Below are 19,206 nucleotides of genomic sequence, written 5' to 3'. Positions count from 1 at the left end.
GACCGCGTCACAGAACCGTCCAAGCCCACCCTTGAATGTTCAGCATCATCAACCGCCCTCCTACCGTACTTCAACAGCCCCACCCCTGTGAGCAGTCCCCCTCCCCTCCAAACAAAACATCAATCCCAATCCCCACTAACACACTAATCACCTGCTCACCCCCCACTCTGCTCCCGTGAACTAGGCCGCACAGCTAGCCTGGTAGCCCCCACCCAAGGCACCTAACATCCTACCCCACGCTGATTCCCCTCCCCCACTCTCGCTCACACACTCCCACGGTGCAAACATCAATAACGATATTGAAGAAAGAGTAAAAAGGAGAATAACCCATGGAGAAAAAAAAGGGTGCACTCATCCAGCACCACCCTCCAGCATCTCATCAGGTAATCGTGAGTGAAAAAAAGTTTCTCCTCCAACTCTCTCTCTCTCTCTCTCTCTCCCCCCCCCCCCAAGAGAAACAGGAAAGTAACAACAATAACAGTAAAAAAAAAAAAGAAAACCCCAAACTCCCCAGAAAGGGGGGCAGAGAGAACCAACACGTCCTGCACGTACATCAGCTTCATTTTATCTTGGTTGAAACTCACTTTCCTCTTGGCCAGTTCCGCACCCAGGTCCTGATATACCCGGAGCCCGTTACCCTCACAGGTACTACATCTCGTCTGTCTTGCCCACCTCAAGATCCTTTCCTTTTCAAGCAATCGGTGTAACTGCACCAACGTCGCCCTCAGAGGCTCGTTCGCCTGCGGCTTCCTCATCAGCGTCCAATGCGCCTCAACCAACTCTAGGGACCGGTCGAATGCCCCCTCCCCCAACAGCTTCTCCTGCATTTTTGCTACATAAGAGCCAGCGTCCGCTCCCTCAATGCCCTCTGGCAACCCCACAATCCTCAAATTCTGTCTCCGGGAACGGTTCTCCAGATTCTCCACTTTCTCTTTGAGCCGCTTCTGGGTATCCCTCAACATCCTGATTTCAGCCGACAACGAAGTAAGCTGCTCATCATGCTTCCGCACCGTCTCCTCGACCTTCTGGATCGCCTGACTTTGGGTCTCCAACCTCGGCTCTACACAATCAATCCTCGCTTTCAGCGAGTCTACCAACTTCACTAGGTCCTCCCTAGGTTCATTCAAAAAGTCCACCAGCTGCTCCATTGACCATTGCGATGGTAGGGCCAACCCCTTTCTCTCCGTCATCTTTCTCTGTGTCACAGGAAAAGTTTCTTGTTCTAGCAACATCTTTCTTCTAAAACCACTTATGGTGCACAAATCCATTTACCCGTGGGGTATAGTCTTCCTCCACCACTCGTGCACCTTTTTCCTTTAAAACATCCACCGCTAATCGGGGAAAAGAGCTGCTAAATGTGCGACCACTCACACCATGGCCGCCACCGGACGTTCTGAATCCTTGTTGATGGTATGTGCATTGGAAGATGTGTGTCGGATCCTGCAGCATCCTGACACACACACATGCACTGACATTGCTCGGAACGTTTAAACGTCCGATGAACTTATGCACTGCCTGGGCCCTCCATGGAAGTCTCAGTTACAGACCTCATGATTGGAGACTTGGACTAGATATGCAGAACTTATCCGCATATCTATTCTTGAAATGATGCACTGTTTAACACCTGGCCTAACTCAGTAATCAGCCAGTGTAACTCCACTGAGTAGCACAGAAACTCACCTTCTCCACATTCGCTGCCCAGCAGTAATGCAGCTGGTTTGGTAGTGCCAACCCCCTTTTCTGCCTCTGCAACATATTTTCTTAAAAAAAAAAAGAATTGATTTTTGTCGTGAGTTGAGCGGTGCTGGTGGGGGTGGTGGGGGCGGAGTACACGGGACTCGTGATCTCAGACCATGCGCCACACCTAGAGGTGAAACTGAGCTCAAGGCAAGAGCACAGACGTGGATGGAGGTTGGATTTGGGGATTTTGGGGGACAAGGGGTTCTGTGAGAAAGTGCGGTCGGTGATCAGACATTATGTGCATCCTGTCCACCTCTGGGGCCTTGTCCAGCACCCTCTCCACCACCAGCCCCGCCAGCATTTTTGAGATGTACCTCGTAGCACTTCTACCTCCCATATCCTCAGACAAGCCAACAAATATGCAGGTTCTGCCTTCTGCAACCGTTCTCCGCTCCTCTACATTTGCTCTTAGACTTTAAAAGGTCCCCCAGGAGCTCCACCTCCGCTTCTAATGCCAGCACCTGATCACTGTGGTCGGACATTAACTTCTCCATCCCCTGAACATGTGACCCCTGTGCCTCCAGACATTTCTCAAGTTGCTCCATCGATCATTTCATGGGTGCTACCGCTCCCTCAATGGCCTTCGACCAATTCTGATGCATCTCCTTTCGCTGCTGGCGGAACCCCTCTCTAATGAACGCCATTAACTACTCCATCTGGGACTTTTTAAACTTGCTACAACCCTTCCCCCACCGCCATCTTCACAATTGCTTCTGCGACACAGTTTTCCTCCAATTCATTGGCCAGGTCTTGTAACCTTTTTCTGCCAGGTCTTGTAACCAGCAGACATGCCATTCACAGGGGGAATTTCTCCACCACACCTTCAGCTACACTTTCCCGCCAAAAGTACCCCACCTACGGGTAAAAAGAGCTCAAGCCAGCACCTTCGAACCAGAGCTGCCCTGTGTGCGACCACTCACTCCATGGCCACCACCAGAAGTCATTTTGACCAGCTTTCTGCCATACTTTAGTTAATTATTACTTCTAGACTTGACTATTTCTGTCCTCTCTTGGCATGCTATGCACCTTCCAGCCTCGAGTAAATTGAGCTTGTCAAGCTTCTGCAGCCCATCCACCAATTGCACTTGCATTCTCTAACCCAAATTGGTTCACGGTCTGACATTGCCTCAATTTAAAAATTCCTATTGCTTCATTCAAATCCTTCAATGGTCTTATCATTTCCTATCTCTGTAATTTCCGCCGGCCTATGCCTCTCTGCTGTCCTCCAATTCTGGACTCTCGCACATCCGTAATTTCCATATCTCTGGCATTGACTGCTGTGTCCGCCTGAAACTCACGAATTCCTTTCTTCCTTCAATCTCTCGACATCTCTCTCCTACTTTAAGCTGCTTCATGAAAACAATCTCTTTGCTCAAGCTTTAATTCTAAAATTTAAGTCCTGGTACCTGGTACAGGTTCAGTGTCAAATTTTGTCTGAAAACATTCCTGGGAAACGCCTTGGGATAGTTCTACCACATTAAAGGCACTATATAAATACAAGGGGCGCAATTCTACGACCCCCCACCGGGTTGGAGAATCGCCGGGGGCCGGCGTGAATCCCGCCCCCGCCGTGTCCCGAATTCTCCGCCACTGGAGATTCGCCGGGGACGGGAATCGCGTCGCGCCGGAAATCGCGCCGGTCGGCGGGCCCACCCCCGGCGATTCTCCGGTCCGCGATGGGCTGAAGTCCCGCCGCTGTCAACCCACGCCAGCCGGCGTGGATTGAACCACCTTTCGAACGGCCTGGGGGGGCTGCGCGGGGCGATCTGGCCCCGGGGGGTGCCCCCACGGTGGCCTGGCCCGCGGTCGGGCCCACCGATCCGCGGGCGGGCCTGTGCCGTGGGGGCACTCTTTTCCTTCCGCCTTCGCCATGGTCTTCACTATAGTGGAAGCGGAAGAGACCTCCTCCACTGCGCATGCGTGGGGATGCCGTGAACGGCTGCTGACGCTCCCACGCATGCGTCGCCCGGTGAAGTAATTTCCGCGCCAGCTGGCGGAGTGGAAATCAGTCTGGCTCGGGCCTAGCCCCTCAAGGTGAGGGCTCGGCCCCTCAAGATGCGGAGAATTCCGCACCTTTGGGGCAGCGCGATGCCGGACTGATTCGCACCGTTTTTGGCGACGGTCGGCGGACATCGCGCCGATTGCGGAGAATCCCGCCCCAGTTGTTGATTATACCGTATAGTCACCATAAAAAATATGAACATTTGTGTGGGGAAAAATAAGGACTCCTAGTGTTCATTTCTATCCAAAATACTTGGCTTTCTTGACATGCACAATGATTACACGGTGGGAAAATATGAAGTCTTGAGTTTTTTATGATCATCATCATCCTGTCACTTCAAATTGAAAATCATTCATAGCCTGATATAAGTGAGAGACCTATTTCTCTAGTTCAGTTCTCTTGTGGTTTCATGGTTTACAGATGAGTAATGTCCAGGACATCTCAGTGGCAGACATGAAATGGAAAGATGCAGGGCTAGAATTTAGTATTCATCAGTCGCCTTCCAATGTCTGTCATTTGGAATGTAATGAGTGGATAATTTGGTATGCTAACATTTTTTAAAAAATTGGCCTCAGAAGAGTTTAGTTGGTACTTTAAGCAGAGAGCTAATGTTTTCCACAGAGTGGGCACATTTTCAATATAAATGCTGAAATTCAATATTATTTCAAATGACTTCTAAATGAGTATAAGAGTGTATGTGACTCTTATGAGGTATATTACTTATATTTAAAATTGGTTGGTTATATTTTAGCAATAGGATTATCGTAACCGTTAGTTATGAGGGGTGGTGAAATATAATCGGACAGAAGAGATTTTGTTGAGCTGCCAACCATTCGTCACGTCCCAAATGCAGGCATTTGATTCGGATTTTTAATTAGAATGTAAAGTCATAGTAGTGCTTCTGAAAACACCGCAAGGCTGCTTCTTGAATGAGAATATATACAAAACCACCAAAATTAACAGCTTTGATGCTGGACTGCACTTGAGATGCAATATTAACTGAAATCAAATAATTACATGTCATAAATAAACAATTGCATGTATTCTTTTTCCTGCATCTGAGCCAATTGGATCTGCTGTGAATACAAGAAAATAGTTATATTTTATTTGCATCCATTTGTTGCAATGAGAAAGTTAAAGGGCGCGATTTAACAGGACAGGAACAGAGTCCTGTTTTGGGCAGGTTTAGTGCTATGTTTCTCGGCGCCTGCAGCGCCGAGAATGACGGCGATATTTAATAGCACTTTGTCTTTTTTTGGCCTCAGTGAGGAACAGGCAGCCAACGCCACAGTTGCATAATTTCCTGCACTGACGAGCTCAGTGTGCCAGCTTTACCCGATTAACAGGTTTTCCCCGATTAACGGGTGGATGTTTTAAAGGAAAAAGAGTAGTCGTGGATCGGGGTGCCCCAATCTTTCAACTCTCCTCAGCCACCCCGCCGTGGCCTCAGGACACGCCCACTACATCTAGCTTACTTCTTACAGGGTGCTTGAGCCACCCCCTCCCTAACCCAACTATATAAGGGCAAGGTACCCCTAGGCCTGAACCCTCACACAGGCAATCTGGGCACCTTGGCATTGCCTGCCTGGGACCCTGGCAGTACCCCTGCCAGCCTGGCAGTGCCAAGGTGCCCAGGTTTCAGCGGAATTGTTAGGTGTACCACCCTGCTCAGAGCCCGACCGCCCAGGGTCTCTAATGGCCTGGGGTCCCCAAGTGCCATTCCACTTGGTCCATGGTTGTGGAAACCAATGCGAAACAACTTCAAGGCAAGGTCTCCCAGGCGAGGCCATTAGTTCCCAGGTCCAGGAGAATCTGGTGCAGATATGGCTCACTTAAATAATGTTAATCTGATCTTTCCCAGCAAGGGCGAGATCCAGATCGCGACATCTCGCAAGACTTTGTTAAATCTCATGAGGTGTTACAAGCGTGACGAACCTTGCGAGAGGCCTCTCACGAGATTCGACGGCGTCGTCGCGTATCCATGTCGGAAGCGGCATGGCCATTAAATGGTGCCCAAAGACTTTGAATTCACACTGTTAATATTAATGTTTGATATTTTAACTAATTCACTTACTTGTTTACAGGATGGTATGTTGCCTCCCTGGGTGCCAGGGTCATGGATGTCTCTGAGCGGGTACAAGATATCCTGAAATGGGAGGGCAAACAGGCAGATGTCATTATCCACATTGGTACAAATGACATGGGCAGGAAGAGCAGCAAGGTCCTGCAAAGACATTACAGGGAGTTAGGTAGTAAGATAAAAAGCAGGACCTCTAAGTTACTCATTTCAGAATTACTCCCCGTGCCAGTGAGGCTCAGAACAGAGAGATAGTACAGTTGAACATGTGGCTAAAGAGCTGGTATCAGGGGGAGGCTTCAGATATGTGGATCATTGGGATGTCTTCCAAGGAAGGTGACAATGCAGCACTCGGCTGCTTCATTGGCACTTGAACAGCTCACTGCCAGCAACCGGTAATCAGATGTTAGACAAGGAGATTTAGAATTTCCTTCACAATGATGTCATCAAGTTAAATAATGGTCCCAGCCGATGATACAACGTTTTTGGTGTGGTAGATGTTCATTTTCTGACTAAAAATAACAAGCTTAATAATTTGTTGCCTTTTTAAAAACTTTGGCAGACACTTTAATACCATATAAATCTTAAGAGTGGATATGCCACGGAGTCTAGCAAAAATACAATTTAAAATCAGCTACACAATTCCATTTCATTTAATTTGTGGTAAGACCACATTTTTTGATTGCCTTCCCATCACTGGATAATAGACCAAGTTTTTTGCTGAATTGGCTGACCAATATTCTTGGTTGCTTCTGAACCTTCTGTAATATTGTTATCTTTCCCTGAGGAGGTCTGTCAATGTGTTTCTAATTTACATAAAATAAATAACTGCATTCCTTAGATTTGCTCAGAATCTTACTGCAGTTTTATCTAAAGATGCAGAAATGATTTTAAAGGTGAAACAAAATTTGATTAAATTAAATAACTATTTTATTTTTAATCAGCCTTTCATTTGGTTGTTTAAGATTTGCCTGTACCGTTGGTGTGACTCCGACGATTGAAGGCAAATATTGGTTCTTAAATGCGAACGTAAATCACGGCAGAATACTTTTAAAAAATAATAATAATCAATAATAATCTTTATTAATGTCGCAACTAGGCTCACATTTCCACTACAATGAGCTAATTGTGAAAATCACCTAGTCACCACACTCCGGCGCCTGTTCGGATGCACTAAGGGAGAATCCAGACTGTCCAAATCACCAAAAACCATGGCCGGGATTCTCCAGCCCGGCGCTGGGTCAGATAATCCCCGGGGGGACGCGAGAATTGTGCCTCGCCGCACCGACGCCGGCTTCCCCATTCTCCGGTGCCGATTCTCGGGTGCCCGCGGGATTCCTGCCGCGCCAGTTGGGGGGCCGTTAACAGCGGCTTCCCCGGCGATTCTCCGGGCCCCGATGGGCCGAGTGGCCGACGTGTTTGGCCGAGTCCCGCCGGCGTGGATAACTCAACTCTCTCACAGCGGGACCTGAAAGGTAACTGTTCGGGGGCTGTCTTGGAGGAGGGGGGGGGATCCGACCCGGGGGTGGGGGCCCCCACGGCGGCCTGGCCCGCAATTGGGGCCTTTTGATCGGCGGGCGGGTTGGTTCCGCGAGGGCCTACTTTACTCTACGCCGGGCCCCTGTAGGGCTCTACGATATTTCCCGGTGCCAGCGCGGATAAGGGAATCCCTGCCCATGCGCAAAAATACGCCGGCCGTTCCGCACATGCGCGATAATATGCCGGCCGTTCCGTGCCGGCTGGAGCTGCGGGGACCACTCCGGTGGCAATCTAGCCCCCTAGAAAGGTGAGAATTCCTCACTTTCGGGGGCTGTTGAGGCCACAGTCGTTGGCGCCAGTTTTCACGCCGGCGTGGGGACATAGCCCCTTTATTAGAGAATCCCTCCCCATGTAGTTTGGGACTTGTGGGAGGAAACCGGAAAACCCGGAGGAAACCCACGCAGACACTGGGAGAATGTGCAAACTCCTCACAGACATTGACCCAAGCTGGGAATTAAACGCGGATCTCTGGCAGTGTGAAGCAACAGTGCTAACCACTGTGCTACCCTACTGCTCATGCTACACTCCTATGATGGAAAAAAAAAACCTTTGTTATACTTGTTCTATAATGCTGGACATCACCCAGTTTCATACAGAAAATCTGGCATTCCCAGCACCAAGGGACTTCAATGCAATGGCATGTGTCGACTACACAGCTTGGCCAATGTGCATATGGCACCAGGGAACAAGAAAGATGAACAAAAATGGAAAGAACTTGCTCGAGCTGTGCTATTACCATGGACTCTGTAAGACATCAGCGATCATGCCACTGGCATCAGTTACTCATGCATCGGCATCTACAGCCGCACCAGACAATATTGAATACAGAAATGACATATACCTTGTTACAGTCCATCATCTCCTGAGAGACAATAAATACTATTTTTTTAAAATAGGACAGGTTACATAGGAAGGGTGTTGATGTTTCATATAGAAAACCTGGACATCCAGGATTTTCCACAAAACTCCACATCATGCATCTTTTGATAGTTCTCCTCCCTGGTAGCCAACGTAAGTCCAGTTAGGCAGGGAACAGTCCAGAGGAGACCACAGATTGGTTAAGTCAAATCTCAAGAGGTTCTTATGGCTTGGGAGCATATGGAGCGAGGTGTGGGGGTCAGTATGGTGGCAGGAAATAGGACTGCTCCTCCTGACCCACAAGCCGTATAGTCAGACCCAGATGCTGTACTTGCCAAACCTCAGCTGCTGGGGTTTCTGAGACCTAGAAATCCCAGCCCCATATTATGAAGGCAATGACTATTTCTTACATCACCCCTTGACATTCAATGACATTACCATCACTGAATCTCCCACAATCAACATCCTGGGGGTTACCATTGATCAGAAACTGAACTGGGCTAGCCACATTAATACTGTGGCTACCAGGGCGCAGGTCAAAGGCTAGGAATCCTACGGCGAGTAACTCACCTCCTGACAACACCCCCCCCCCCCCAAAGCCCGTCAACCATCTACAATGGTCAGCAGTGTAATGGAATACTCTCCACTTGCCTAGATGAGTGCACCTCCAACAACACTCAAGAAGCGTGACACCATCCAAGACAAAGCAGCCTGCTTGATTGCTCCTCCTTCCACCAACATTCAAATGTCCACCACCGACAAACAGTGGCAGCCTTGTGTACCATCTACAAGATGCACTGCAGTAACTCACCAAGAATCCTTCAATAGCACCTTCCAAACCCACGACCACTACCATCTAGAAGGACAAGACCAGCAGATACCTGGGAAGACCACCACCTAGAGGTACCCCTCCAAGTCCCTCACCATCCTGACGTGGAAATATATCGCCGTTCCTTCACTGTCACTGGGAAGAAATCCTGGAACTCCCTCCCTAACAGCACAATGGGTGTATCTACACCTGAAAGACTGTAGCCGTTCAAGAAGGCAATTCACCACCACCTCCTGAAGGGCAACTAGGGATGGTCAATAAATGCACATCCTGTAAATGGAAAAGCTTGCAACCTCGGTTAAATCAAAGGCTATCATCCTCATTAACATATTTGAAATACCAGCCTGCCTCCTGGGAATGTTTGGCTACTTGTTCCTTATCCAGCATCAGGAAACCAACAAACTCAGAATTGCCCCCAGCCAATCCCATGCACTCACCCATTGTAAAAATTCCTCCCCTTTACAAACACCATCTGATCTTCCCCTATCAGCCCTGGCCCACAGTCCTCGATTCACGAGGCCAGGATCTTTATCAGCAACTTAGCATTCGCATTTAATAGCGATATCGGGTGGTAGGACCCACACCGCTCCGGATCTTTATCCTTCTTCATTATTATGGATATGGATGCCTGCGATAATGTCAAGAGGAGTTCCTCCTTTTCCCTCGCCTCATTATATGCCCTCACCAACAGAGGCTCCAGATCCCCTCCAAACATCTTATAAAATTCTACAGAGAACCTATCCGGACATCCGGCCTTCCCTTCCTGCATGGCCCTCATGCCCTCCATCACCTCCACCAGCCCAATGGGGCCCCCAGCCCCTCCACCTGTTCCTTTACCACCTTGGGGAACTCCAACCCATCCACGAACCGCCGCATTCCCCACCCTCGGCAGGGGGCTCCAATTCATGACGCCCCCTGTAGAACTCCTCAAATACACCATACACAACCAACGGGTCATGTACCATGCTTCCCCTCCTGTCCTAAACCCTTTCAATCGCTTTCATTGCCTCCTGCTTCCTGAGTTGGTGGGCCAGCATCCTACTAGCCTTCTACCGGTACTCACACACTGCCTCCACGGCTCTCTGCAACTGCCCCACTGCCTTCCCCGTGGACACCAGCCTGAGTTCCATCTGGAGCTTCTGCCTCTCCTTCAACAGCCCTGCTTGGGTGCCTCCGAATACTTCCCGTCCACCCGCAGAATTTTGTCCACCGACCTTGCCATCGCTGGTCTTCCTTCACCCTATGCGCCCAGATCGATATGAACTTCTTCCTGTCCACTGCCTTGAGCACCTCCCACAGCTTGGCGGCCAAGACCTCGCCTGTATCATTCAGTTCCACAGAAACCCGGATGGCAGCCCTCACCGCTCACTCACCTCCTCATCTGCTAACAATCCCATATTCAGCCCCCCCCCACCCGCCTCAATGACCATGTTGAAATACCCCCCACCCCATAATCAACCGGTGAGAGCCCAGGTCCGGGATTGTCCCCAGCACTGATCTCATAAACTCCACGTCATCCCAATTTGGGGCATAAACATTAACTAAACCCACTGGCATCCCCTCCAGCTTCCCATTCACCATCACAAACGTCCCTCCCGAATTGGCTATGATGTTCCCCACCTCGATTCCAACACTGCCCTGCCCTTCATCTTCATGTCCAACCCCGAATGAAAGACTTACCCTTTCCACAGACTTTCCACTCCCCAATTTTCTGGTGTGTTTCTTACAATAGGCCATGTCTGCCTTCAAGCTCCTCAGATGTGCAAACACATGCAATTGTTTGACTGGCCCATCCAGCCCTCTCACATTCTATATGACCAATCTGGTCGGGGGGGCATCCAACCCCCTGCCCTGTCACTCGGCTATATCCTTTCTTGGGCCAGCTCCCGGCCTGTGTCACACGACCCTCCAGGCCCACCCATGGATGTCCACTGTTATCGCTCCTTATCTTGCTGTGCCACAGCAGCCGCCCCCCCCCCCCCCCCGCGTCCTCTGATCAAAGCAACAACCCCGTCTCCCTCTACTGCACTAACCACCTGGCCACTCCTCACTGTGCTCCCGTTTGCTTGCCCGTCCAGCTAGCCTGGCAGCTCCCGCCCGGGGCACCTGAGCCTCCTACCGCCCACTGATTCCCCTCTCTCTCTCTCTCTCTCTCTCTCTCTCTCTCTTCCCCCCCCCCCCCCACCCCCGCATACCTCCACAACTCAAACAACAATGAAACAAGAAAAGAGGTGCACTCACCCTCGATGCTCTCCAAATATCTGGCCACCAAACCCAACAAAACATCTCAAAGGAGAGACGTTCTCCAACAACCAATAAACGAAAAAGACAGAAGTAAACATCTCCTCACTCCCTCTTCACAGTTCAATGTCCTTCTTCTCCTGCCAGTCCATTGTCACTTGAAAATTCCATCCCCTCTTCTGGTCTCCCGAAATAATGTTCTCGGCTGTTATAAGTCACCCAGAGGCGTGCCAGGTACAGCATCCCAAACTTGAGCCTCTTTTTAAAGAGGGAAGCCTTCACCCAATTCAACCCAGCTCTCCTTTTCGTCAGCTCCATGCCCAGGTACTGGTCTACCTGAAGCTCGTTCCCTTCCCAGGTGCACCTCCTCGTCTGCCTCGTCCATCTCAGTATCTTCTCCTGATCCAGGAATTGGTGGAGACGCACCACCATCGCCCTCGGTGGCTCGTTCACCTGCGGCTTCCTCATCAGCATCCTGTGCGCTCTGTCGACCTCCAGCATCTGAGCTACATATGAGCCAGCTTCTGCTCCCTTGGTTCTTAGATTTTGTCTCCGGGAGTGATTCTCCAGGTCCTCAACTTTCTTCTTTAACCGCTTCTGGGTCTCCCGCATCACACCTATTTCAGCCGCGAGTGAGGCAAGCTGTTCCTTGTGCTGCCCCACGGCCTCCTCCATTTTCTGAGTAGCCTGGCCCTGGAACTCCAGCCTCTGTTCTACACAGTCAATTCCCACTTTTAATGGATCCACCGCCTTGGCTAGGATTTCCTGGGATTCCCTCCTCTGCCGGCTGAACTTCTTATTTAAGAAGTCCACTAGCTTCTCCGTTGACCACTGGGCAGACAGGGTTGACCTGTGGCACACAAAGATTCTCTTGCTCCAGCTGCTCCCATCTTCTCGACCCGCATCTGGTCAGTGGATCCATCCACAAGCCCCACCGGTGGAGCTTAATATTCTTCTGTCACTCCTACACCTTTTTTCACCGAAACATCCCCCAACAAGCAGGGAAAAGGTCCAAAAAAGCCGCCTCAAGCTGGAGCTGCCAACTGTGTGACCACTCACTCCATGACAGCCACCGGAAGTCTCGAACTAATCTTCTTTCTCAACTTTACCAATCCACACTATCTCCATATCCTCTAATTCCCTTAGCACCCAAAAATCTATTCACCGTTGCCTTGAGTATACTCAACGACTGAGCATGTATAACTCTCTTAGATAAAGAATTCCAAAGAAGAATGAAGACATTTCTCCTCTTTTTATGACCCTAATTCTATAATACCCAGCAAGGGTTAACGCCCTCCCGGCATCTAACTCAACAGCTCTCTTAAAAATTGTACATGTTTTAACCAGATCACCTCTCATTGTTCTAATACCTTGGGAATATAAGACTAACTCAATCTCTCCTCATAGGATAATGCGTCTATTGTGTTTGTTTTCCCCTCTCATTCTCTCTCTCTAAGTTTTACAGTCTCTCTCTCTCCCTGTCTTTGCGTCTGTCTCTTTCTCCGTGCAGTTATATATATATATATATATTTGTAAGTGATATGCAAACTTGCTGACTGTTCTGTTAGCTTGCTAAAATAAAAAACTGATGTGAGTGTTAAAATGCACATATGTTCAGGCATAAATAACAACTTTTGCCATTGTTATACAGTAGACGACAAGGCAGATGGAGTGGAACTATTTCTACTATGTAGTCTCAGTGGGAAATTTCCACACCTCATGCTTATTTTCATTTTTGTGCATTCAATTCCTCGGAACCTGTCATTGTCTTGTTTCGCAGAAGAAGCTGCAGGAAGTTTCCACCAAGTTCCGCTTGTTCCAGAAACCAGCAAATTTTGAGCAGCATCTATTGGAGTGTAAAAGACTCCTGGATGAGGTGAAAGCAGACCTGCACATATTGGAGATGAGCAGCGTGGAGCCTGAGATTGTTCAGTCGCAGCTTGACCACTGTATGGTAGGTGTAACAGCTTTATTTTGTCCTATACTTTGGAGTCTATTGACTGTCAATAGCAGTTCATTTTCCAATAGATTTGAAAGTACTGATCAATAAATAGTCCATTTGCCCACAGTCAATATTATGTTAATGGATTTTCAGTTGGTTAAACAATCATTGACAAATGTTGAAATTTGGTTTTTTTTTTGAGTTTTTTGAGCCCGAATAATCAATTGACAAATAACTGGCACAAACAAAATTTGTTGTCTAACAGCTATTTTAACAGGTAATGGAAAAAGACCATTATCAAATTTGTCCCACTTTGATTTCTCCAAATCTAACACAGCATATTTAATCCTTTCTCGTTTCGGAATTGTACCCAATCATCTTTTTAAGGCAGTTTGTTTTAATGGCCTTCCTGAGTAACTGATGTCACAGGACTTTTATCCTTTCCATAAAATATTCCTGAATGAGCGGCATGGTGGCACAGTGGTTAGCACTGTTGCCCCACAGTGCCAGGAACTCGGGTTCAATTCTGGCCTTGGGCCACTGTCTGTGTGAGCTTGCACATTTTCCACTTGTCTGCGTGGGTTTCCTCCGGATGCTCCGGTTTCCTCCCACAGTAAAAAGATGTGCAGGTTAGGTGGATTGGCTGTGATAAATTGCCCCTTAGTGTCCAAAAAGATATGTAGATTAGATTAATTTGTTAATGGGATAGGGCGGGGAGTGAGCTTCCAGAAGATCAGTGCAGACTCGATGGGCTGAATGGCCTCCTTCTGCATTTCAGGGTTTCTATGATTCTATGAATGACTTCCCTGCCTATTCCTAACTTTTAGATGGGGTCTCTTGTATTTGAACCTAACAAAGGGAAAAATATTCCTAGTTGTCCATTTTTATAATCAACTGTGACTCAGTTTGAAAAGGTTGATAATTGAATGATTATTCATCATCAAATGTATTGGAATAAATTCCAAAATAATTTATAACTGAGATTACATTGATGTGAAATGTGTTGGCTGACAATTTATGTACACTGTAAAGTTGATGGTGAAGGGAATTCGACAGAGGTCCCGCTCCAGTGCGAACTTTCTCTTTCCAGGCTTTCACACTTCTCTGTTGCCATTGCAAGAACTCAGCTCTCCAACTGAACTGAGTGAAGAGCAACATTTGTGATTCAAACGGTTAATAATCAAAGGGCTCATATAAACTTTTACCGTTACTATTTAAATAAATTTTCAGTGCTAAATAATAGCTAATGCTCACGCAAAAAAAAGTACATGCATCTCCCAAACACCAAGGTTCAGACTGTCACAAAGTGAAAATGTTTGACCTTTCAGTCCCTGCTTGGAGCTTTTGCTGAAATTTACTAGAATTTATGTAATAAAACATTCTACTGAGAGTGCAGATGATATTTGCATTTTTTCCAACTTTTAGAAGTTGTATAAGAACCTGAGTGAAGTGAAGTCTGATGTGGAAACGGTGATCAAAACTGGACGTCAGATTGTGCAGAAACAGCAAACAGAGAATCCCAAAGAACTGGATGAGAGGCTCACGGCCCTGAAACTACAATACAATGACCTTGGAGCTCAGGTCAGCAATTCCATGCGTTATTGTCTGAGTTCTGATCTATTGATGAGGTTGTGAATCCGGGTGAATGTTCTGTATCCTGGAAACTGTAATACCATTGCAACAAGAACATCAAGAATGTAACAAGGCTATGCTTCCATACACTATTCTAAAGAACAAATTAATTTGTTTCTCCATCTGCAGGTTTTCAAACATTCTACATTTTTATATTGTGAATTTTTATAAAGATGTCAGGAAAGAGAATGGAGCAATTTTACAATACATTCCATTAACTATTTATGCAACATTTATTGTACCTTACTGGTGACCCTGAAAAGGCTTTGGTGTGCTTTCTACAGTTTGCAGTTGTTTGTATAATTTGGTGATTTGTTAGACCTCTTCACAGGACATTTGGGTACAACCATGTAATGTGGGACTTGTGTCGCATACAGGCCAGCATATAGGAGTGTCATATAGGAGTGTCAGTGGAAGTTTCCCTTCCTGGCAGGGAAAATGTGGAAATGGTTGATTTTTTTCTAGCAGTCCGGCAGCTTTTGTGGTAAGTTTCTTTTTGTATGAGTCCATAATTACCTGTTTTTTTAAAAATCCAGTTTCACAGCCTTGTATGATGAGTTTTGAATTCTTGGCTTTTGGATTGCTAGTGCAGTATCAAAAGTAGGCTACACAAATTCCAAAAGTTATTTCACAAAATATATTCACCAGGATATGCACATAGAGTTTATCCAGTGTGTTTCATGTCTGAGCAATGTGAGGAATTGAATGGAATTATAGCAGACGAAGAATTGAGCCATTGGTAACTTGTTCTTGTGACTATTGGACCAATTGTCGTTCGTGTTCAGGAAATGGAACATTTTAGGGATCCAATGTTCATAGATGTTCAGAATTACATGTAGCGTAATGCACTCTCCACGCTACTTCAAACGTATGCCTCAGGAGAGCATATCTACTGGATCATGTTATATGTTTTTGTGATAGTCTGAGGAAGAGGTTCAGAGGCGTAGCATGTGAACAGCAACTATTTGGTGTAGAACATAACTGTAGACATATACAAGACAGTAGGATTTGTCAGTCCAAACAATGAGCTACCTCCATTCGGACTAATTTACCACATGACTACATGTGACTCCTTTTGCATCATCATGTGGGTGGTACTGTTTTCCCAGTCCCACAATAATCCTTTCAGTCCTGAACACCCTGATACTACAGATCATTGACAGTTTTCCATTTCCATCTAGAGTTATCCTAGCCAATTCAATGGCAAGTTAGGAGTCATTTCATTCTATTAATCCATGGCCGCTAGCACAAACTCTTTTTCATGCAAGACCCTTACAGCCAGCAGATCAAAGAAATGTTCATGTCATATTCAATTGAAACTAGGCCCCAGAGGTGAAAGCTGTCTGAAACATTCGCTTGCTCACAGTAAATCAAAAATAAGTATTCAAACTCAAAACCAAATATCCTCAAATCATTGCAACAAATGACTTCCATTGATCTAAACATCAAATATATACTTAATAGGTAATTCCAATTAAGTTACTTGCACCAAGATTAAGACGTGTCAAACTCATACATTCCGGGCGGGATTCTCTCAGCCCAGGCTAGGCCGGCGACTCGCCGGGACGGGCGCGAATCGTGCAACACTGCCCCGACGCCGGTCCGCCGGTTCTCCGGAGATTCTCTGCCCAGGATTGGCTGAGCGGCTATGCAAAAAATCCAAGTCCCACCATCCACGTGTGCTCTTACCCGGCGGTACCTTGGCGTGAATGCATCCGGGGCGGCCTGGTGGGGGGGAGGGGGGGAGGGGCCTCCACTGTGACTTGGCCCGCGTTCGGGGCCTACCGATCAGCGGGCCGGCCTCTCGGGCTGGGGGCCTCTTTTGTTCCGCGCCGACCCCTGTAGCTCTACGCTCTATTGCGTCGGGGCCGGCGCGGAGAAGGGAGCCACTGAGCATGCCGCATTGGCGCCGATCCCACTGAGCATGCACGCATTGGCGCCGGTCCCACTGCGCATTGGCTCCGGTTCCACTGTGCATGCGCGCATTGGCGCCGGTCCCACTGCCGTGGGTCACTCCAGTGCCGTGCTGCCCCCCTGTAGGGGTCAGAATCGCTGCTCCTGAGGGCATGTTGACGCCGTCGAGAAATGCGACGGCGTTTCCGACGGCATCAACACTTAGCCTCAGGATCAGAGAATCCCGCCCTCCATTCTTGACCGTAACAAGAGGGAGTGCATGGCTTTTAAAAGTGCTTGTGAAACATTAAACTTTAATTACTTTGGATGTTCACGTGATGTAACCAAGCTATAAATAAAAAGGTTTGATGCAATAAAATGTCTCGGCTTTAACATAACTGCTGAAATGTTACTGTTGCACACGGATTTTATAAACTTTCTGTGCTTTTGTTACAATGATAAGAACTTGGGTTACACTTTGAGAAATCCTTCTTGGTTTCGGAAAGAAAACATAATCCTGATGAACCTCCGAAGCATTCAGACCAAGAGCATTACACATTGAGGTTTGACCTCAGTGAGTCAGGAAGTACAAAATCTAGTGGCCTCAAAAGGAATCTGCTGTTCCGATTAAGTAACCACCCCCAGGTTCGCCCATGCTTGAAGTTCTCCTGTTAGTTCTTGTAGGCATGATCGATAGTATATAATGACTCAAACTGCAACAAAATTACCTGTAGTGGCCAAGTAGGAAATGGAAATATATTGCAATGAGCCAGTCCTTGTGCTTTAAAGATAATATGCAGTCTGTACAAACGATCCAGCTCTTGAAAAGACAAGTGCGAGAAACATATCAGTAAAGACTTTATTATGAGGGGAATTTAATTTCCCCAATAAGGGGCAATTTTAGCATGGCCAATCCACCTACCCGGTACATAATTGGATTGTGGGGGTGAGACCCACGCAGGCACGGGGAGAATATGCAAGCTCTACATGGACAGTGACCCAGATCCGGGATCGAACCCAGGTACTCGGCGTTGTGAGGCAGCAGTGCTCACCACTCCGCCACCATGCCATCCTGAGCGGAGATTTAATGATTGAGTGCAGTGCCTGTGCACTGGCAAGCTGCGCACACAGGAGTGAGAACATCACAGGAGTAGGTTTTGTGTCTGTGCCAAGGGTCTGTCACTGTACAGTGGGTGACCTTATAACATAATAGAAATTCTAACTCTATCACCAGTGCGACAGCACCTTAAGACAATCGAGTGCAATACTCAAACTATCTTGAAGCAATAAAATGGATTCTGTCCAGGAATCAAGCATTCCTTGTGTAGGGAATGGCCTACTCCAGCATGAACTAAGTGATGCTTAATCAGAGTGGATTATTTTAACACATAAATTGCATTGTTTGGGAGCCACAGTGCACCTATATTTGATCTGATAAATAAAGGCAGAGTAATTAGGTCATTAAGCCATTAATAGGCTCAGTCAATCACAAATAAAAACAACGTTTAGCCCAGCATGGGGATCATTAGGCTTTTTTAAAAAATCAATCATTGTTAAAATAAATTTAGTGAAGCCAATTCATTTTTCCAATTAAGGGGCACTTTAGCGTGGCTGATCCACCTACCCTGCACATCTTTGGGTTATGGGGGTGAGATGCATGCAGACACAGGGAGAAGTGCAAACGTCTCACAGACAGTGATCCGGGGCCGGGATTGAACCAGGGTCCTCGGTGCCGTGAGGCAGCAGTGCTAACCACTGTGCCACCCCCTACAGAACAACTTAACCCATAGCACAAACTTGGGCCCTATCCCAAACTATTCTAACATTACAAACAAGTAACTCCACTCCACTCTATCGAAGGCATTCTCTGCATCCAGTGTCACAATAATCTCCTGCTCCCCCACTTCTCGGCGGGGATAGCACCACAGTCAACAGATGCCACACATTCGTGGACAACTGCCTGCCCTTTACAAACCCTGTGATCCTCACTGGGAAGACACTCCTCCAACCTGAGTGCCAGCACCTTCACAAGCAACCTGATATTCACATTTAGTAGAGATATCGGCCGTTATGACCCGCACACAACACTGGGTTCTTACCTTTCTTTTTTTTTTTTAAATTCAGAGTACCCAATTATTTTTTCCAATTAAAGGGGCAATTTAGTATGGTCAATCCACCTTATCCTGCACATCTTTGGGGGGGGGGGGGCGGTGGTATTATCAGGTATTGCTGTACCTAAGAGGCTGATGACAATTGGTTAAACCTAGGAGTTTACCATTGGCTGTTGATACGTAGCTCCGCCCTGACAGGCGGAGGGAGTATAAGAACTGGTGCCGTCCCAGCAGCCTTCACTTTCTGTACCGAAGCTGCTGGGGAACAAGTTCTAGTCAATTAAAGCCTTCAGTTATGAAATCACTTTGTCTGGAGTGTAATTGATCGTGCATCAATTTAAT

At 47.4% G+C, this 19,206-nt stretch overlaps 1 protein-coding gene across 15 annotated transcripts in view; it reads left to right on the top strand.

The window, feature by feature from the left end:
• Window positions 1-19,206, top strand: part of dmd (dystrophin) — a 3,042,490-nt gene that overhangs the window by 1,419,736 nt on the left and 1,603,548 nt on the right. For 14 of the 15 annotated variants that reach the window (XM_072513983.1, XM_072513987.1, XM_072513988.1 and 11 more), the window contains 2 exons: window positions 13,067-13,240; window positions 14,654-14,809. In XM_072513983.1, coding sequence (XP_072370084.1) covers window positions 13,067-13,240; window positions 14,654-14,809 — 330 coding nt within the window. The remainder of the gene's footprint in view (window positions 1-13,066; window positions 13,241-14,653; window positions 14,810-19,206) is intronic. The other variant, XM_072513978.1, reaches the window with a different exon arrangement.

The sequence above is a fragment of the Scyliorhinus torazame genome, chromosome 8 (assembly GCF_047496885.1).
Source record: "Scyliorhinus torazame isolate Kashiwa2021f chromosome 8, sScyTor2.1, whole genome shotgun sequence".
Classification (NCBI taxonomy): Eukaryota; Metazoa; Chordata; class Chondrichthyes; order Carcharhiniformes; family Scyliorhinidae; genus Scyliorhinus; species Scyliorhinus torazame.
This window is presented reverse-complemented; position numbering and strand designations above follow the sequence as displayed.